Raw genomic sequence first — 19,337 nt, 5'->3', positions numbered from 1 at the left:
TTATGGTATGTTCACAAGTGTAGGTAGCTACCATCTGTCCTGTAACATCACTATGGCAGGATCACTAACTGTATTCCTTATGGTCTGCTTTTTATTCCTGCGACTTACTGATTCCATAATTGCAGGCTGGTATCTCCCTCTCTCCTTCACCCTTTTTTGGTTATCTCCCCACCTGTTCTGTTCTGGCAACCATCAGTTTGTTCTGTGTATTGATAGGTCTTCTGATTCTGCTCTGCATGTGTGTGTGTGTGTATGTGTGTACACACACATGTATTTACATATATATATATATATTTATTTTAGATTTCGCCTATGAGTGGAATCATATGGTATTTGTCTTTCTCAGTTTGACTTATTTCACTTAGCATCATATCCTCTAGGTCCATCATGTTGTCTCATGACAATCCCATCCTTCATTATGGGTGCCTAATGTTCCATTGTGTATATATACCACATTTTCCTTATCCATTTGTCTGTTGATGGAAACTTCCATATCTTGGCCATTGTAAACAATGCTGCAGTAAACATAGGGGTGCCTATATCTTTTCAAATTAGTGTTTTGGTTTTCTTTGGTTAAATACCCAGTAGTGGAATTACTGGATTACATGGTATTTCTGTGTTTATTTTTTTGAGAAACCTCCTCATCTTCATACCAAAGGAGTCCATCTTGGGGTGGCCTGCCCTTGGCTCCACCCTAGCAAAGGGCATGAAATTTGATCTGTGTTCCAGGATGCACATGTGTACACATGTTCCCCTTCTTCCTTTCCTAGCAGGGAAATTTTGATGCTTGAAGGAAATGAGAACTCATATGGTGACCTGGCCTTTGACTTACCAGAGTTGTCTGTGTGTTTACCTGAGTCCTTGACATACATCTGAGTTGAAGTGGACTCTTAGATACATACATCAGTTTTAGAGATGTCTTAAAAAAATACTTGATATGGTGTGAGAGGTCATTGTTTTCCTACAGTCTGGTCAAATGTTGGGTGAAGATACTTTCTATGGAGACTTAAAATTGAAGCTTATTTTATTCCTGATTTTTTTTCATATTTGAGATTAGATTCTCTTCTTTCCTCCACTGGTGAGAAGTGCTACAGAGATTTAAGACTTGATCAGTTACCAATTTTTCTTTAATTATGTGCATGGAAGAAATGGCTTTTTGAATTAGTAGAACCTCTGTTTTCAAAAAGTCGTAGTTGTTTTTGAAGATAACAGAAGTCCAAGAATTGGTTTAGTTTTTGTAAGAATTTGGTTCAGTGGTTTGAAAGTGAGCTGAAAATAAAAGATAATAATAGGCAAGAGGTTGAGGCACTGTGCCACATTCACTGTCTCGTCTCTAAACCTAAATGTTAAGGATGAAGAAACCGAGGCCTATAGGGCTTCAGCTAACATGGCTGAGATTATTGAGCTCCTGAGTTATGGATTCTGGACTCAGCTGTCTAATGAAAATCTTTATGTTACTCATGCATTTGTACCACATACTGATTGCTCAAAAATCTCTTTTTACAGTTTGGCTTAAGGTAGTTTAGGCATTCTAAAAATCATGACAATTTAAATCCAGATTTTAAAGGCAAATATGTTGTTATACATAACTAATGGAAGCATTCTAACCACATCTCCATAGCATAACACAAAGCACATCACTCATGTTTTAAATATCTTGGGGAAAATGACATCACTTATTTTAAGAACAATAACAGTGAAGATACTGTGGTTTTTTTCCTTTGGCAATGAAAAAATGGAATCATACATAATTGCAGTTATTTTTATTTTACTATTTGCTGTAGCTTCTCTGGTTCATTTGGATTATTTATTTTAAAAAATGAATACCTTTTTCTATATATATATACACACACATATATAATATATATATATACACACACAAATATATATAATATATATATAATAATTATGGTAGCTCCAGGCTTTCATTTGGCAAATGCAGACTTGCAGAGTCATAACTGAGTTCTAAGGTTAATACTACAAGTTTTTTTAACTTTGTAAATATTTTTAGAAACACTTATCTTTGAGGATTTAATTAATTTATTTTTTTGGTAGTCTAAAATTTTCAATCATATTAGTGCTAAATGAATTGTAAGACTTAAACTGACATCAGTAATATGCTCTGGGTTATATTCAAAATTAGAATATAATTTTGTCCGTCTGATTGACTTGGGCCCTAATTTTATTTTTTTGGCTTTGAATCTGTCAGTGTGTGCCTTTGAATATATTTTACCTCAGTTTTTGCAAGATTTATTTATTTCTATTTTTAAAATCATTGTTGTATCCTGGGAATGATCTAATTCAGGAGGAAGATATTTCTGTTTTATAAGTAGAAAATTCTGACATTTAGAAAATAAAGAATAAATAGTTTCCACTGAGATGTATAGTATAGTTATATATAAATTTTTTTTTAATTTTTGAAGATTTTTATTTGTTTATTTGACAGACAGGGATCACAAGTAGGCAGAGCAGCAGGCAGAGAGAGAGAGAGAGAAGCAGGCTACCTGCTGAGCAGAGAGCCTGATGTGGGGCTTGATCCCAGGATCCTGGCCTGAGCCACCCAGGCGCACCTGCATTTATATTTTTATCGCTATTAAATGTTAAATCCTTAAATATAAATCCTTATATTTATACCAAAGGCAAACTGAAAGGGAGTTAGGAAATTGGGATATAACTTTTGGCTCTCTGTAGTTAAATTTGTAGTATCTCCAGAATAATGGAGATTCTAAAAGTTATTCTAAAAATAATGGGTTATTAATTATTAACAGAAAAATTGGGTTAAAGTTGTGTCTAATAAGTATTGATTCAAGCCTGTTAAAATCAGAATGTTTTAGGGGCATCTGGGTGGCTCAGTGGGTTAAAGCCTCTGCCTTTGGCTCAGGTCATGATCCCAGGGTCCTGGGATTGATCCCCGCATCAGGCTCTCTGCTCAGCAGGGAGCCTGCTTCCCCCGCCTCCTGCCTGCCTCTCTGCCTATTTGTGATCTCTGTCTGTCAAATAAAATCTTTAAAAAAAAATCAGAATGTTTTAAAGAAGAATCAAGAGAGATATGGCATGCTTATTGATGGCCTGCTTATTGTTACATTTTTTAAAAAAGATTTTATTTATTTTGGAGAGAGAGTGTGTGAGTGCAAGAACGGGAAGGAGCAGAGGGAGAGGGACAAGCACACCCTGTGCTGAGCGTAGAGCCAAATGTAGGGCTAAATCTCAGGACCCTGACACGATAACCTGAGTCGAAATCAAGAGTTGGATGCTTAACTGGCTGAGCCCCTCAGGTGCCCTTATTGTGACATTTTTAGACCCATGACCTGAGGAGATGTGGTGTGACCACATTACTCAGTAATAGGAGAACTGTGAGACTGAGGTAGGGTAGGGTTAATTGAAAAAATGCTTCAGGGTTACTCTACAAGACAACTTGAACTATAATTCAATTTAGGGCTATACATGGGTATTTTGTCGTATGTAATACTACTTTTTAGAATCCTTTGTTTAACTCTAGTCCTTGTGTAAGCATTATCACTGAACCAATCCATTCACAGTTGACACTTGTTGTATCCTCTAAAGTGTCCTTATAATGGACCTGATAATCCAGAGAAGTAGCCTAAGCCCAAGATCATTTCTTCCAACAAAGATGAAGTCAGAATTTTGTAGTTCTTTTTTAGGGATAGACACTAAGGTGAGAGAAGGAAATAGCCAAAGTATTAAAAATATTCAGTTCATTATATACCTGTTGAGACCTTTCTGTTGATTCAGTGTGACAAGGTTGCAGAGATTAGTAGGAGACAGAGTAGTCCTCAAGGAGTAGCTTAGAAATTGGCTGTGTAGTAATTTTATCCCTTTTTGAATCCTTATATTTAAAAGGGGCATCCATTTTCTGTTTCCCTGTGCATAAAGAAGGGCATCTTGAGTCCAGAGAAAGTAAGAATGTATAGCATTCTTTATAATTTTCCTGGTATATTCTTACTAGGTAAGAAGTAAATGCTTCTATATATACTAGAGTAAGCAATACATTAGTAATTACTTCCTGTAGCAAAATTAGTATTTCATTTCTAGATTTTTTTTTTTTGTCAGAGAGAGAGAGAGAGAGAGAGAGAGAGAGCGCGCGAGCGCACAGGCAGAGTGGCAGGCAGAGTCAGAGGGAGAGGCAGGCTCCCCGCAGGGCAAGGAGCCCGATGTGGGACTCGATCCCAGGACGCTGGGATCATGACCTGAGCCGAAGGCAGCTGCTTAACCAACTGAGCCACCCAGGCGTCCCATTAGTATTTCATTTCTGAAGAACAATTTTAAAGAAATAAATTATTGACTCCTATAACAATTTCCCCCCTTTTCTTTAAAAACTAAAAATGAAAAGATTCAATAACTTTGGGCTTTATGTCTTTAATATTTTGTTTTTAGCTTAAAATTATTATTACTATTAATATTAGTAAAATACCATAAATATTGTTCTTGTAGGATAATTATTTTGAATCTTAGAAATTTTAGATAAATTACTTATGTTAAGGGCAAGTAATTACTTATTTTTTAAGTAACTGCTTCCTATTTAAATATAAGGATTAAGTATTTTATTGTTTACCATGGAAATTGTAGAAACCTGGATTGATGATGTCAGTATTATTGAATTATTGAAAGGGTGTCCTTAATTTGTTGATACACTCAAGTGTTTGAAGTTAATGGTTATTAATTATAGTAGGGTTTAAATGAGATGAGCAGCTTAAGTCATTAGGTTCTAAGTTTTCTTTTTTTAATGTAGATCAATCTATAATGGATGTTTTGAAACATAAAAGTTTTCTAGAAGAACTATTGTTTTGGACTATAAAGTATGAATTCCCTCAGAAGATGGTAACTTTCTTACTCAACATGCTTCCAGATCAAGAGTATAAGGTATCTATGTTTTTTCCCTTCCTTTCTGAACTTTGCTCCTCTTTCTTTGCCTTTTCATCATGAAATTTTGAAATTGTTTTTAAGCTGTGCCTTATTTTATTGTAGCTTCAAGGACTGAGATAACACTAATAAAAAGCATTAGCTTCTTTTGTTGTTAAAGTAGGTTTTGCACAAAAAGCACAGGATCATAGATCTGAGGCAAAGCAGCTTTACAAAGCAGTATTCCTAAGAGTAGTCTGTCTGCATGGAACTTGGTCCAAAGAGAATGCTAGGGGACACACAAAAACATAATTCCACAAGTAAATATGTAGTCAATTAAATTGTGGTAGGTTCTCCAAAGGAGAGTTACAAAGTGCTATGAGAATGTTTAAGTGGTCAGCTGAATTTAGATTGTGGGATTATAGGGGCATCTGGCTTGTTCAGTTGGTAGAGCTTGCTATTCTTGATCTTGGGGTGATGAGTTCAAGACCCATGTTAGGTGTAGAGATTACTTAAAAAAAAAAAAAAAGTGGATTGTGAGGTTAGGTTTGAGAAAATCACAGGGTTAGTTGCTGCTGGCCATAACCATTAAAGACAGAACAGTTACTGACCTGTATACACATGTAGATAGGTGAAGACTGTAGTTCCAGAGGGTCTAGACTCTCACTTATGATCATCATGTGGTTATGGCAAAGTGACACAGCCTAGTGTATGAAAAGAAAATAAATTATGCTATCCTTCTTCTTCCTTTTGTTTTTGGCTGTAGTTCTCCTTATGGTTTATATAGTAAAGCCTCTTTAGGAGTTATACTTTAATGAATAATGGTATTGTTTTATGTCTTTATACCTGGTTAAGAAAAGAAGAAGTGGTGTGTATGATACATAGAGTATTTATTTACTCAGATAGTGGTCAGTTTTCCAGTCAAATAGGAGACGACATTTCTTTTGGAGTTTATCACATTGATTCTCTTGATTTTAATTATATTAAGTCCTCTGGTATGGTTTTAAGCTGAGACTTTAGATTTTGTTAAGGTAGATAGCACAGAACAAAGGTATCTACTTCGACATTAGTGAATTGATATATTTGTAACCAAAGTGAAAATTGGTATTTTAAAATCATGATATTTATAATTGTTCTAAAACTTTAATAATTTTAAATATCTATTAAAATTTTTTTAACCATCCAAGTATTTTGCTAATGTTTCAGACAAAAGAATGTGACTGCCATCATCATTGAAATCACTTTTAAAATTTCTGTGGGTGTCATCATAAGCTAATAATAGCTCTAAAATGTTAATATAATATATTGGAAAATGTATTATAAAACTCAAAGTTAAACTAATATGCTTTTTTCTTCCTATTTAAAAATTTACAGGTTGCTTTCACAAAAACGTTTGTTCAACATTATGCTTTCATTATGAAAACACTGAAGAAAAGTCACGAGTCCGACACAATGTCTAACAGAATTGTGCATATTAGTGTTCAGTTGTTCAGCAATGAAGAGTTAGCCAGACAGGTAACAGAAGAATGTCAGCTGCTGGATATTATGGTCACTGTGCTATTATACATGATGGAAAGTTGCCTTATTAAAAGTGAGCTACAAGGTAAACTCAGAATTATTTCACTAGTTTTATTATTGGTATACTTTGTGTAACTAGTCTTAAAAACCTCCTTACATGGTTAAAATAGCTTTAAAAATATTATGAAGTAATACATCTTTGTTAAAGAATTTTTTGAAAATTTTCATCAAAATTTAAAGACCAACATTATTATTTTTAAGGCAAACTTTAAAATTACCTTTAGCTTTGTTATTCACAAATAACTGTTAACAGTTTTGGATAGTTCTTTTCTGTCTTTTTGTATGATATGAGTATATTTACAGATTCAAATAATACTTTAAAAATATGCTGCTCTATTGTATGTGTTGAAAACATGTTTTTTAATGGTTGCAGGTATTAATGTCATATGACTTTACCATAATTTAACCATTTCTTTATTAGTCATGTTCCTATTTTTTAATTATAAATTTGTATTATCTGCCTTAGACATTTTTATATGCCTATAGTTTTAAATTTAAAAGTTGAAATAAATCTTTCCTTTTTTCTTCTTTTCCCTTAGAGAGGTCTTTAGTTTTTTTCTTTTGTGCCCACTAGATGATTGATACTCCTCAAACTACTATAATATTTCTAGGATCTCCTCCCATTCTCATTTCACTGTGGTCTTTCATCTTAACTTTACCTCCCTGTAATAATTTGTTTTATTTGAGTATTTGCTGTGTATGAGGCACTGTATTAATACCATTTATATGTTGTCTCAGTTGAGTTTCTGAACAGTTCTTTGAGATTGGTATTATTACTATCCGTATTATTCCCACTTTAAAGATGAGTAAATTGAGGCTTAGAGAAGTTAACGCATTTACCATAGGTTAGACAGCTAGTAAATGACAGAGCCAAGGTCTTCTTATCTCCTGATGTCTACCCTTAACCATGACACAACGCAGGTCCACATTGATAGTACTGTGTCTTACAAGTTGGCACATGGTGCTAAACTTTAGCAACATACCTGAGATCAAAGCTAGGACCTTTCCATTATCTTTGGAGGAGGGATCTTGTAGTTGAGTCTTGCTTTGTTTCACTGTTACCTCCTTTTGCATATCAGCTACTATTTTCTCTCTGTTTTCATGTCATCCATTCTCAGTTGACACCATAACCTGTATGGTCAGTGCGGTATGCAGTGCTTATATATGCTAATGATAGCTAGCTAAAATGATAGCTGTCAGCTTTTGAGCACTCACTATGTACTATGCTCTTTCCTCAGTACTCTGTATGATGTCATTTAACTGTGAAGTAGATACTGTTTTTTTCCATTTTATAGGTGAGGGAACTGTGGCTTAGGGAGTTGAAGTCAATGATCTATGGTTTTATAGCTGTAAATAGTAATGCTAGTTGTCTGAATTAAACCTGTACTCCTGCCCACTATGTAAGTCTGTCTTCCTGTTGTAGGTATAATGAGAGCATAATACATTATTTACATTAAGCAATATATCTCTTCACTTTTTTAAAGGAAAATTTAAAAGGTGCTTTGTATTATAGCTCTTCTGTTTTCACAAGATGACCCTTTCTTCTGAATATTCAGCTACATATATTACATGTATTGCTTGTCCTTTTTTGAAATGGTATCTATCATAATCCATTTGTGTCAATGATATTCTTATATATCGAATTATATATTTAGAGAAAGACTTTTCCCTAAAAGAGTATTTTTAATTTATAAACTAGAAAACTTTAATTTTAAAAATTGTTTTGAATTTTTAAAGATATTATTTGTTTGAGAGAGAAAGAGAGGTAAGGCAAGGACAGAGTGAGAGAGTGTCTTTAGTAGACTCCATACTGAGTATAAAGCCCAACGCCAGGCTCTGTCTCATGACCTAGGCTGAAATCAAGAGTCAGATACTTAACTGATTGCACCACCCAGACCCCCCTAAACTAGAAAACTTTTAAAAGTTAGAAGTATCTGCTCTTTTGGAAAGCATCTGGAGTTCCTTTTTCTTGACTAAATGGTTTAGCTATGCTAAGTTACATATTGTTTGTACTTGATCTTTAAGGAAGAATGTTTGAGAAGATGTGTTTCATTCTTATATTTTTTTCTGTAGCCATATTTCTTGAGTTTGTTTGTTTCCTTGCTTTTTAGTCACTCAGTAACCGACTTCAGTCTAGTGTCCACTTCCACCATTTTGTTGCTCTCTCTGAAATTGTTTGTGACTCCACTGGTCACATGTTCTACTTTTCCCAGAATGGCTCCAAGTAATGCTATTGTTCTGACATAGTTATTCATACAATCTCCTTTACTCTCAAAAGTGTCCCATTTTATACAGGAAATTATGGGATCACCCTTTTCATGACATACATGATGGGGAAACCTGTGGCCACTCTTCGGACCTTATCTTTACTGATTTTCAGCAGCATTTCACATTGTTGATTGTCTGTTCTTTCTGTGGCCCAAAGCTCTTTACTGCTTCTCCTGTTGATGTTGGTGTTTTTTGCACTTTGTCCTGGTATTTTTAAACTTTTTTTTTTTTTAAATATTTTTATTTATTTATCAGAGAGAGAGAGAGGGAATGAGAGCGAACACAGGCAGACAGAATGGCAGGCAGAGGCAGAGGGAGAAGCAGGCTCCCTGCCGAGCAAGTAGCCCAATGTGGGACTCGATCCCAGGACGCTGGGATCATGCCCTGAGCCGAAGGCAGCTGCTCAACCAACTGAGCCACCCAGGCGTATTTTTGCTCTTCTCACTTTTCCCATATTTTCTAAAATCATACTGCAAAGTCTTATTTTTGCCTTCTGTATATACTTGCCTTCTAATACAGTTAGTCTATTCTGAAAATTCTTACACAAATTGAATTTTCTGGAAGCTAAGTAGCTGGTGGTATCATTGCTAAGATCTTTAAGTATAAAATGTATTTCTTCCAGCAGTAAATTACATTATTTCTAAGCCTAGGTCTAAAATGGTTTTTAGCTCCCATGGTGTTTTGGTCCTCTTTTAAAAGTAGCGTTATGTTTCATGTTACATTTTTACTGGCTTTCTAAAAGCACCATAAACTTTCCTGTTTTTACATCAAGAGTATTAGAATAGGCTTTAAATATTTTGACCTACCTATAACTAGCTACAGATTCTACAGTAGGATCTCTATACTTTGTTTTTTTAATAAATCTATCTAGCTTTTGCAGAAATTTTCATTAGACAGTATTTGAAAATTTTGTCTATACTATTAGTAAACATAGAAGCTGATACAATGAGAATTCACATGGGCTCAGAAATAGCTAAAGATTAAATGGAAAAAACCTCTAGTAGTAAGGGATCACTACCTTACACTTTTACTTTGTTATATTTTCTTCTGTACCTTATTACTTTGTGATTCTAAATATAGCTATTCATATCCCTGAAATTTTATAATTTGTCTTATGAAACAATCTGTATAAAATGGAAACTTAAAACCATATGTTGCAGGAATGCCTGGGTGGCTCAGTTGGTTAAGCATCTGACTCTTGATTTCAGCTCAGGTTGTGATTTCAGGGTCATGAGATCGAGCCCCGTGGTAGGCTCTGCACTGGGTATGGAACCTGCTTAAGATTCTTTCTCTCTCCCTCTGCCCCTCTCCCCCATGCTCTTGCACACTCACTCTCTCACACACACACAAAACTAAAAAAAAAAAAACCAACCCAAACCCACTCCCAAACCCCCAAAAGCCATATGTTGCATAGCCATAGGAATGTCTATAGATGTACTAATCCCAGATTGTTCTGTCCTGCATATTAAACTGTTTATTGAGCTGTATTCTTTGAATCTCTGCAAGTACCTCAAACACACAATGTCCACACCAAAAATTCCTTCTTATCGCTCCATCAAGCTTGCTTCTTTTCTATTATTGTGTGTGTGTGAGTGTGTATATATGTATGCGTATATGAGTACGCAAGTGTGTGTTTTGGTACCACTGTCAACCACCTATGCAGCTGCCCAACTTAAAAACCTGTGGGTCTTTTTTGACTTCTTCGTGCTCCTTGTAGATTTAATAAACATCATCAAGTCTGCATTTGAACCTTCTAAACATCTTTAAATAGCTGTTCTTTTCATCTTTACATCTTCATGCCACCGCCATAGTTTAAGCCATTGACATCTCTAGGCCTCATACCACTAGCCATCATCACCTTCCTTTGGTCACTTTCCACACTGCACTTCTGATCATGTCCCTGTCTCTCAACCCTACCCCCCAGTGGCTTGCCATCTTCTTCCACATGAACTTCAAACTCCTGGAGCTGATTTTTAAGGCCCTCTGGCTTCATTTGTGCCATCTATCCTCTGCATTCTTTGTCCCAAAGATTGCATCCTTTTTTAATATTGCTTCCTCTACCTACAACACCATTTCCTCTCCCATCCCTGGTTTATTTGGCTGATCCTAATTCCTCCTTCATTCTTTAGATCTTAGTTTAGACATCACTTCCTAAGTTAGAGTCTTTTCCTGAATTGTAGACTAGCTGTATTTATTCTTATGACCTCTTGTACTTAGTTTATGATAGCCATATCACACTGTCTTATATTAATCTCAGTGGAGAGACTGTATAAGTTTTGACTTTTTACCACTTTATTCTCAGAACTTAAAAGAATACCTGGCCCTCAGTAAATGCTGAATAAATATTTGTTGATGAGTGAATCTCAGTTGGGGAAAAATAGAAGTCCTAGTCACTTTATTTTACTAAAAGTTCCAAGGTGTTTTTCATAAGAACAATAGTATTTACAGCAGTGCCAGGAAAGTAGTCATTTTGATTTATTTTATTCTGCTTATTCATCTTCTGGTTTCAATTAAATAGAACAGTGATTTTCAGTGTTTAAAAAATTTTAAATTCCATCATCACTGAGCACTGTCCCATTAATATCAACTGCCCACCAACTCATGGTGGCAGCAGTTGTCAGTCAGAGATGGCTTTCTAATCTCAGGTGTACGTGGTTTGTAGAAGCCCCACTTCTTCATTCAGTTACACTCTCTCTCCTATTGAGAGGCACTAAAAGAGTGCATACTTAACTTTGTGGGTCCTGTTCTTACATACTATTAAATTTAAGAGTTAGGTAAAATAATTTCATGGACTGAAACCTAAATTTAATTTATGGAAAATTAGAAGTACAATAGAAGCCTCTTCACTGATGAGTTTATTTTTATTTTAAAAAATATTTTAAATTTTTAAAAAAGATACTGTTTGTTTGTGAGAGAGTGAGCTCTTGTGGTCAAGAGAGAGACAGAGAGAGAGAGCCCACACCAGAGGGGGGAGAGGCGAAAGGAGAGGGAGAAGCCGACTCCCCACTGAGCGCGGGCTCCATCCCAGGGCAAGACCCTGAGATCAGGGCCTGAGATGAAGGCCAATGCTTAACCCACTGAGCCACCCAGTGCGCCCCCACTGATGAGTTTCACAAGTAGATGGTTAGTTGAAAAAGTTGGTTAAAGTAAGTTATCATTAAAAAATGATACATGTATTAAACAATGCATTTTAACTTAAAATACAGAGATGCTTGTTCATTCTCTGTTAATTTTGGGCAAAGCATTTTTACGTTTTGGTTTCCATGTCTGGAGTTCTCCCTCATCACTTCTGTAAGGCATCATCTGTGATTTCCAGTTTCAGTTTCTTCGGAGTTAAAACAAAAAATCTGTATAAAGCAATCTGAGTGCAAAAATTCTAGGTTTTTATGATTTTTCTCTAAGATTTTTAGCATTTTCTTAAGACATTTTTATTGTCTCTCAAAAGCTTATGATTCAGTTTTTGTCATACCTGTCTTTATATTTCATCAGTTTATGTACTTTTAATTTAAAATTTATAACAAAACAGTTAGCGTGAGCAGAAACAAAATGGACTCTGGATAAGCATATATCTTGGCTCATGTACTAGGGAGCAGGTTACTAGCTTTGTGCGTTCTGTATGTTATGGGTATTAGTATGTTTTACATTAGGAATGGGGGCTCATTTGTCCAGTGAATTAGTTAATTTGGACTAGATTAAGAGAGCTAAGGCATATGTGCTGTAGCTTCTAATAGTAAAGATTTGTACATAGCTAATCTTTCCCCACACACAATAATATAATTAAACTTTGAGGATTTTTTAAAAAGGCTTAAGTTTATTTATATGTGTATCTTTCATTTTTGGGATACTGTACTTGCTAAAAAGTTATATTCACATTTTTTGAGTAGAAGAAAGCAATTATACATCACATGCAGATAGTTTGGTAAGATGGAATGAGATTAATCTAGGGATAAAATATTTTATTGATTAGAACTGAAGATACTGCATTATGTTTTTAAAATCAGGAAAATAATAAGGTTTTATGAATATATAGCTAGCTCAGTATCATGTAATATGTTACACATATGGTCATAATTTTTATAATGATGTGCTTAGTGTTATATTAATGTTTCATTTAATTTCCTTAAGATATGTGTCTTTCCCTCATTTTATAGATGGGGAAATTGATTCAGTGTCTAAGTAACACACCATATGTCTGGCTGGAGTTTGAATTGAGATATCCCCGATTCTAATGTATATAATGTGTATCGTTGTTAAAGTTTTTGTTTTTTTAAAACTTATTTATTACTGGGCTGTGTGTGTCTGTTTTAGATGAAGAAAATAGTTTACATGTGGTAGTGAACTGTGGAGAAGCATTACTGAAGAATAACACTTATTGGCCTCTTGTCAGTGATTTTATTAATATCCTTTCTCATCAAAGTGTGGCTAAGAGATTTTTGGAGGACCATGGTTTGTTAGTTACGTGGATGAACTTTGTATCTTTCTTTCAAGGTATGAATTTTACTTTTTTGTTAATTTTTTTAGTTTACAAAATGCCTAATGCAAGACGATCTAATATACTGATTAAAAGATAAAAGCACATCATTCAGGTTACATGTGAAGTATCTCATTTTAATTAATATTTGTAAGTACTTTAATCAGTTGTTCATGAAAATATATCAGAGTTATGAAAAATACCAAATTATTAAAAAGGAAGCAGGAGTGTAAATCCTATACTTTAAATCATTAATCTAGAAATTTCTAATTTATTCTTCAAGAAAGATTTATAACTTTATAAAATTTCAAATAGTGTCAATTAAAATAGTTTTGACTTTCTTATTTAACATATTCAATTATGTTATATAAGAGACAGTTCACAAAGTGTTTCTAAGAAAACCTAGTTTGTGAAAACTTCTAAAAGGACTAGATTATTTTACTTTATTTATTTATTTCTCTACATATCGTGTCATTTATGCCATTTGTGTGCACTGAGTGTTTGGTACTAGGAAGTATTTTACTTGATTTTTAATATGAATACTTGCTTCTATTTGGCAAGATTTATATCTGCTTTAATTTTTGCAAGGTATGAACTTAAACAAGCGAGAACTAAATGAGCATGTGGAATTTGAGTCTCAGACCTACTATGCTGCCTTTGCTGCTGAACTTGAGGCCTGTGCACAGCCAATGTGGGGGCTCTTATCCCATTGTAAAGTTAGGGTATGTTGAAAATATTTTTGTTAATTTCTGTCTTTACCTTTAAAAGAGTGATTTAAGAAAAAGATTTGTGAAAACATTGATTTGTTTACTCATATATATTAATGGGCAATGTTTAATTGTAAATTCAGCTCTGTGAACACTGACCTGAGACATTAACTACTCTTCTTTGGCAAGTTGGAGTTCATTATATTGTCAGATCCTTGCAGCCTTTCCTTACCGTGAATAGTCTTTGGAGCTTTAGAAGTCTCCACATTTATCTTTATTGCTTTATTTTATCCATTATCAGTTAGTTATCTGTTGCTTCTTGTCTTTAAGGAATGAGAATAGTTCTTAATAACGATTACATTTTTAAGATTCCAAGCACAAAATTAGTTTGCATTTCATACAACCTCCAGCTGTTTACCAAAGGAATCTTAAGAGTAGCATAGCTGCAACATTAATTCTTGTAATTGGATAAGAAAATGATCATTTGTAATTGGATATACTTGCATCTTTGTATACAAATACAGATTTTACTTCTGCCTTTTTAAAGTAGTGGTTTAATGGATCTCCAGAGTCCTTGGATGATCCAGAAAAATGGAATTTCCTGACCCTACTAAACTAAGAACTTGACTGAGCTTTTGCTCTATGGATCCCATGAAGACCAACTGGCAGCATGTATCAATAAGCATGCTGGACCAGATTTTATAGTGGAAATATTTTGAAGTCTTGGATTCTTATCTTGGGTCTGCCTTTTTCTATTTATATTGCTTGGTCAACTCACTTAAAACTATTTGACAGTCTCCTTCTTTCTCCTTGTTTTTGAGAAAACAAAACAAAAGAAAACAGAAATAGGACCCTGAAGCCTGCCCTTCACAGGGTTATTATGAGGCCCTCCTCCATATGTGCTTTAAATATATGAGTCCCTTTAATCAGATTTATATTTTCTCTCATGACTTCAGCTCTTCTCCAAATGCATGTGACTTACAATTTTGTTAGTCTAGCCAGGTTCAGATTTCTAGCAGCTCTGGTTATTCATGTAAATCTCATAATAGGTACATGGATTTTCTCAAATCACTAACTTACTAAATTCATTGGCCCATACTATATCCTTTATGTTATTTAATGGTGTCTGAAAGTATAGTTATCTAATACAGAAACTTTCTGTCCTTGCTGTGCCAGTTTTATTCAACCTGTAATTAGATACCATGAAATTTCTCTTCTACTCCAGAAATCCTCCCTACCACTTCTTTCCTGTCTTTTAATTTATTTCCTTATATCTTTAAAATCTGGGTTGTTAAGATAATTTAACTGGGTTTCCTGCCTCTAAATTCTTCCTACTCTGATCTGTCCCTCCCAGTACTGAAATTACCTTTCTAAGCTCTGTGCATCTTTCTCCTTTGCTTAAAAAATCATTAAAATTCTTATCAGTCTACAGGGTAACATCTGTGTTTCCTATAGAGACATTTAAGATCCTCCATCATTTGCCCTTAACTTCTCTCTCTCTCTCTTTTTTTGTAAAGATTTTATTTATTTATTTGACAGAGATCACAAGTAGGCAGAGAGGCAGGCAGAGAGAGAGGAAGGGAAGCAGGCTCCCTGTCAAGCAGAGAGCTCGATGTGGGGCTCGATGTGGGGCTCGATCCCAGGATCCTGGGATCATGACCTGAGCTGAAGACAGAGGCTTTAACCCACTGAGCCACCCAGGTGCCCCTTAACTTGTCTCTTATAATTCATCTTCCATTTATACCACTCTATCTTTCTGTATGTCGTCACTGGATTGAATACCGTTTTTCAACATGTGGTATCGCTCTCTTGGTACCTGTGCATTTGTTCAAACTAATCCCTTTTGGCTTATGGTCTGTCATTCTTTCTGCTTATTCTTAGATTAGAATCATTTTGGAAGCCTTTTTTAAGTTTAATTTAATTTTTTAATTTTTAATTTTTAATTTTTTTTCAGTGTTCCAAGAAGCTTTAAGAATACATGTGCCTAAGCTCCATTTTCAGAGATTTTGATTTATTTGAGTGCAGAAGGACCTTGGCAGTGATTCTAACCAGAGTAAAGAACCACTGGTGTTAGTTCTATAAAAATGCTATTCAGCTGATATGTAATCTGCTCATTTAAGTTCTTTCAGTCAGGTTTATGATTCTAGTTTCAGTGCTTTCAGAGTACTTTGTTTAATTTCCACTGTAGCGTTTATAAAAACAACAAAACAAAATAAAGCCCTGTTATATAATAAGAGGTTCATTTGTTCATTCACTAAAAAAATTTTTTTTTGTTTAATGCTGTTCTTATGCCAGACACTATCTGGACACTATGTAGATGCTTAGGTTTTGATGTTAAGCCAGATAGGCATGGTCCTTATTTTCATGGGACAGTCTGATGGGGGAGATAGATGTTAAGTAGGTAAACACACAGATTCAATATGTAAGTGCTCTGTAGGAGAATAACAGTTTGCTCTGAGAGTAATGAGTGTGGGGGCTGATTTCTTGTGCTCAAAAGAGAAGTCAGGACTAAGATTATAAATTTTAGACCCTTGGTAACATAAATGGTATTTATCACCAGGGGGGTGGGATGAGATCAAGTAGGGAGAGAAGTGAACCCTGAAGAAAGAACTAACACTGCAACATCAGAGATAAGGGTGTGGAGAAAACCTAGAGGAGCACAGTATCCTATAAGCCAACAAAAGACAGTGATGGATCAGGGAGGTTGATATGATGTTAATATGAAAAGATCAGTATTTTAGGAGGATTGTTCTGACAGTTGTGTTTAAGATGAATTTGGATTATGAAGTTGGGTTTATGTTTATCTCTGATAATGAACTCATTGTTTCTGGGTAGTTTAATTTTTAGCTTTGAAGGCCAGGATTGCAGTGTGTTATGGTTCCCTTAACCTAAGAAGTGAAGAGAATCGAGAAAGCAACCCCATTTAAGAGAATCTGAGAGAGTAGTTTCTCAGTTAAGGGAGTATTTAGTTCCCAATTAAGACATTCTCTTGATGAGCCCCCACATTCTGCCAGACGTTGTTCTTCACACTGTATTCTTTGTATTATATTCTTTATCTAGTCTTCATTGTATCTCTTATAAAGTAGATAGTATCATCTCTTTCCTGCAGAAGTTAAATAACTTGCCCACGTTCACACAGCTGTTAAGTAGAAGCTGAGTTTGAAAACAAATCCATCTGATTTCAGCTCTTTCCCACTTTGCTGTAATTGTCTGTTAAAAGCAAGATTGTCTAGAGCTTTTTAGCAATACTGTTGTTGGGTTTTAGAAATGTAAGCTAGAAGAAAGACTATTAAAGTAAAACAGCTGTTTTGTTGTTTCTATTCTCTAATTAAAAGAGATAAAACTAAAGGATTAACAATAAAAATAACTTCACCTGGTAGCTTACTTTCTTTGTATGATTGCCCTAAATGCTGTTTGGTTCTTGAAAATGTTAAGAGCTAGTTAAACAACTAATACTATATCGATAACAGATTGGATAAAGGGATGGGACATTTCCAGAATCCTACTAGTTTTTGCTTTCCTAACAAAACAAATAAGCTGTGAAATCCCCATCTAGTGGCAGCTTTAGGTAACTGACCCTTTGGAGCACGTAACTGCTTGTCACACATAGTGTTAGACTATGACATGGAGCATTTTACAAACATTATTTCATTTGCTTCCTTCACAGTATTAGGAGGTAGATAGTATTATGTCCATTTATGTCCATTTTTACATATGCATAAACAGACTGAAAAGATTATACAACTAGTAATGTGCACACTGCATTTTTTTTGGATGGGTGTGTTAGTGGTGGGAGATGGGAGAAAGATGATCTGGACATCATTATTAAATATATTTAGGAATGGAATTAACTGGTCACTATTTTAAAGGCTCTTGATACATGCTTTTCAAATTTTTCTACAGGAAAGTCATATCAGTTTGTATTTGTACTGAAAGGGTTTTATGTTCCCCTTTGCCCAAACTCTTGATAAGACAGGAGAACATTTGGTTTTAAATTTTTCTTTACCTGTGACTTATCTGCCACTTTAGTTTGGTTATGATACATTATTTATGGTAATTTAATAGTGCCATTAAATTTTTTCAGTAAGAAATTAGGAAACATAATGTATAAAATAATATTTTTTAAAGATAAATTTCATATAGTATAGATTAAAACAGGGTGAGACTCTTGGCAAAGAAACTAGATAAGTGATATTTGGTCTGGATGGTAGTGGACATAAGATGGACCTGCAACCTGCATGATAATATATATGATAGAATAATGAACAAGACAGGAGACTGAGCAGGATGAAGGAGAAGGCAGCAATGGGAAACTTAGCTTTCTTTAAAGCACAGAATAATTATATATATAAAGATTTTAACCTACTTGACTTTGATGTAACCTGCACTTTTATTATGCATCAAGGGCAAAAGTGTCTTCTTTTAAAAACTTTTTTTTATAGATTTCAAATTTATACAACCTAAAATTCTATATTTTAACCATCTTAAAGTATTAGTTCAGTCATATGGTATATTCACAAAGCTGTACAGCTGGTACTACAAATTCCCCACTAATAACCCATCTCCTAAAGAAACCTTATACTTCCCAGTCCCAGTCTGCTCTTATTCCCTAGAAACTGCTTTTCTCCCAACTGTGTCTATGAATTTGCCTAATCTAGACATTTCATATAAGTGGAATCATACATTATATAGCTTTTTGTGTTTGTCTTCTTTTACTTAGCATAATGTTTTCATGGTTCAACTATGTTATAGTGTGTGTCATTTCTTTTTAAAGCTGAATAGTAATCCATTGCGTAGATGTACCACATTCTACTTGTCCATACATGGGTTAATGCCAGTTTTTAGTTACTGTGGATAATGCTGTTGTGAACATTAGCATGTAAGTTTTCATGGGAACAAATATTTTTAATTCTCTTGGGTATATGAGAGTAGACTTGTTTGGTCATATGGTAACTCTGTGTTTAACTTCACAGTGGCTGTACCATTTTATATTTCCACTGGCGATGTGTGAGGGTTCCAGTTTCTCCACATCTTGTCAACGCTTTTTATTTTGCATTTAAAAAAAATAGAGCCTTCCTAATAGGTGTGAAGTGATAGCTTATTGTGGCTTTGATTTGCACTTTCCTAATGACTGATCATGTTGAACATCTCTTCATATGCTTATTTGCCATTTGTAGATCTTCTTTGGAGAAATGTCTATTCAGATCCTTTGCCCATTATTATTTTTTTTTTAAGAGAGGCTATCATGATTTATTTTGCCATTTAACTTAATAGTTTCCTATTTCAGTGGCTCAATTTCTCCATAAAACATTCTAATTTTCTTTCATATTACCTTCGAGTGGCACACACTTTTCTTTTTAGCAAGCTAAGATATTCACAGGCTGCTCATAGTACTTAAATGTTCTCTGCTCTTTTGTTGGTCTGTTTTTTTTTTTTATTGTGGCAAATATGTA

General features: G+C 34.5%; 1 protein-coding gene across 8 annotated transcripts in view; it reads left to right on the top strand.

The window, feature by feature from the left end:
* UBR3 (ubiquitin protein ligase E3 component n-recognin 3) overlaps positions 1-19,337 on the top strand; it is a 239,123-nt gene that overhangs the window by 53,797 nt on the left and 165,989 nt on the right. For all 8 annotated transcript variants that reach the window (XM_045066843.1, XM_045066849.1, XM_045066846.1 and 5 more), the window contains exons 7-10: positions 4,751-4,881; positions 6,235-6,463; positions 13,015-13,194; positions 13,766-13,899. In XM_045066843.1, coding sequence (XP_044922778.1) covers positions 4,751-4,881; positions 6,235-6,463; positions 13,015-13,194; positions 13,766-13,899 — 674 coding nt within the window. The remainder of the gene's footprint in view (positions 1-4,750; positions 4,882-6,234; positions 6,464-13,014; positions 13,195-13,765; positions 13,900-19,337) is intronic.

This window comes from Mustela putorius, unplaced genomic scaffold, assembly GCF_011764305.1.
Source record: "Mustela putorius furo isolate JIRA1106 unplaced genomic scaffold, ASM1176430v1.1 tig00003869_pilon_pilon_pilon, whole genome shotgun sequence".
NCBI lineage: Eukaryota > Metazoa > Chordata > Mammalia > Carnivora > Mustelidae > Mustela > Mustela putorius.
Note: the sequence above shows the minus strand (reverse complement) of the source record. Positions and strands in the feature narration are given on the sequence as shown.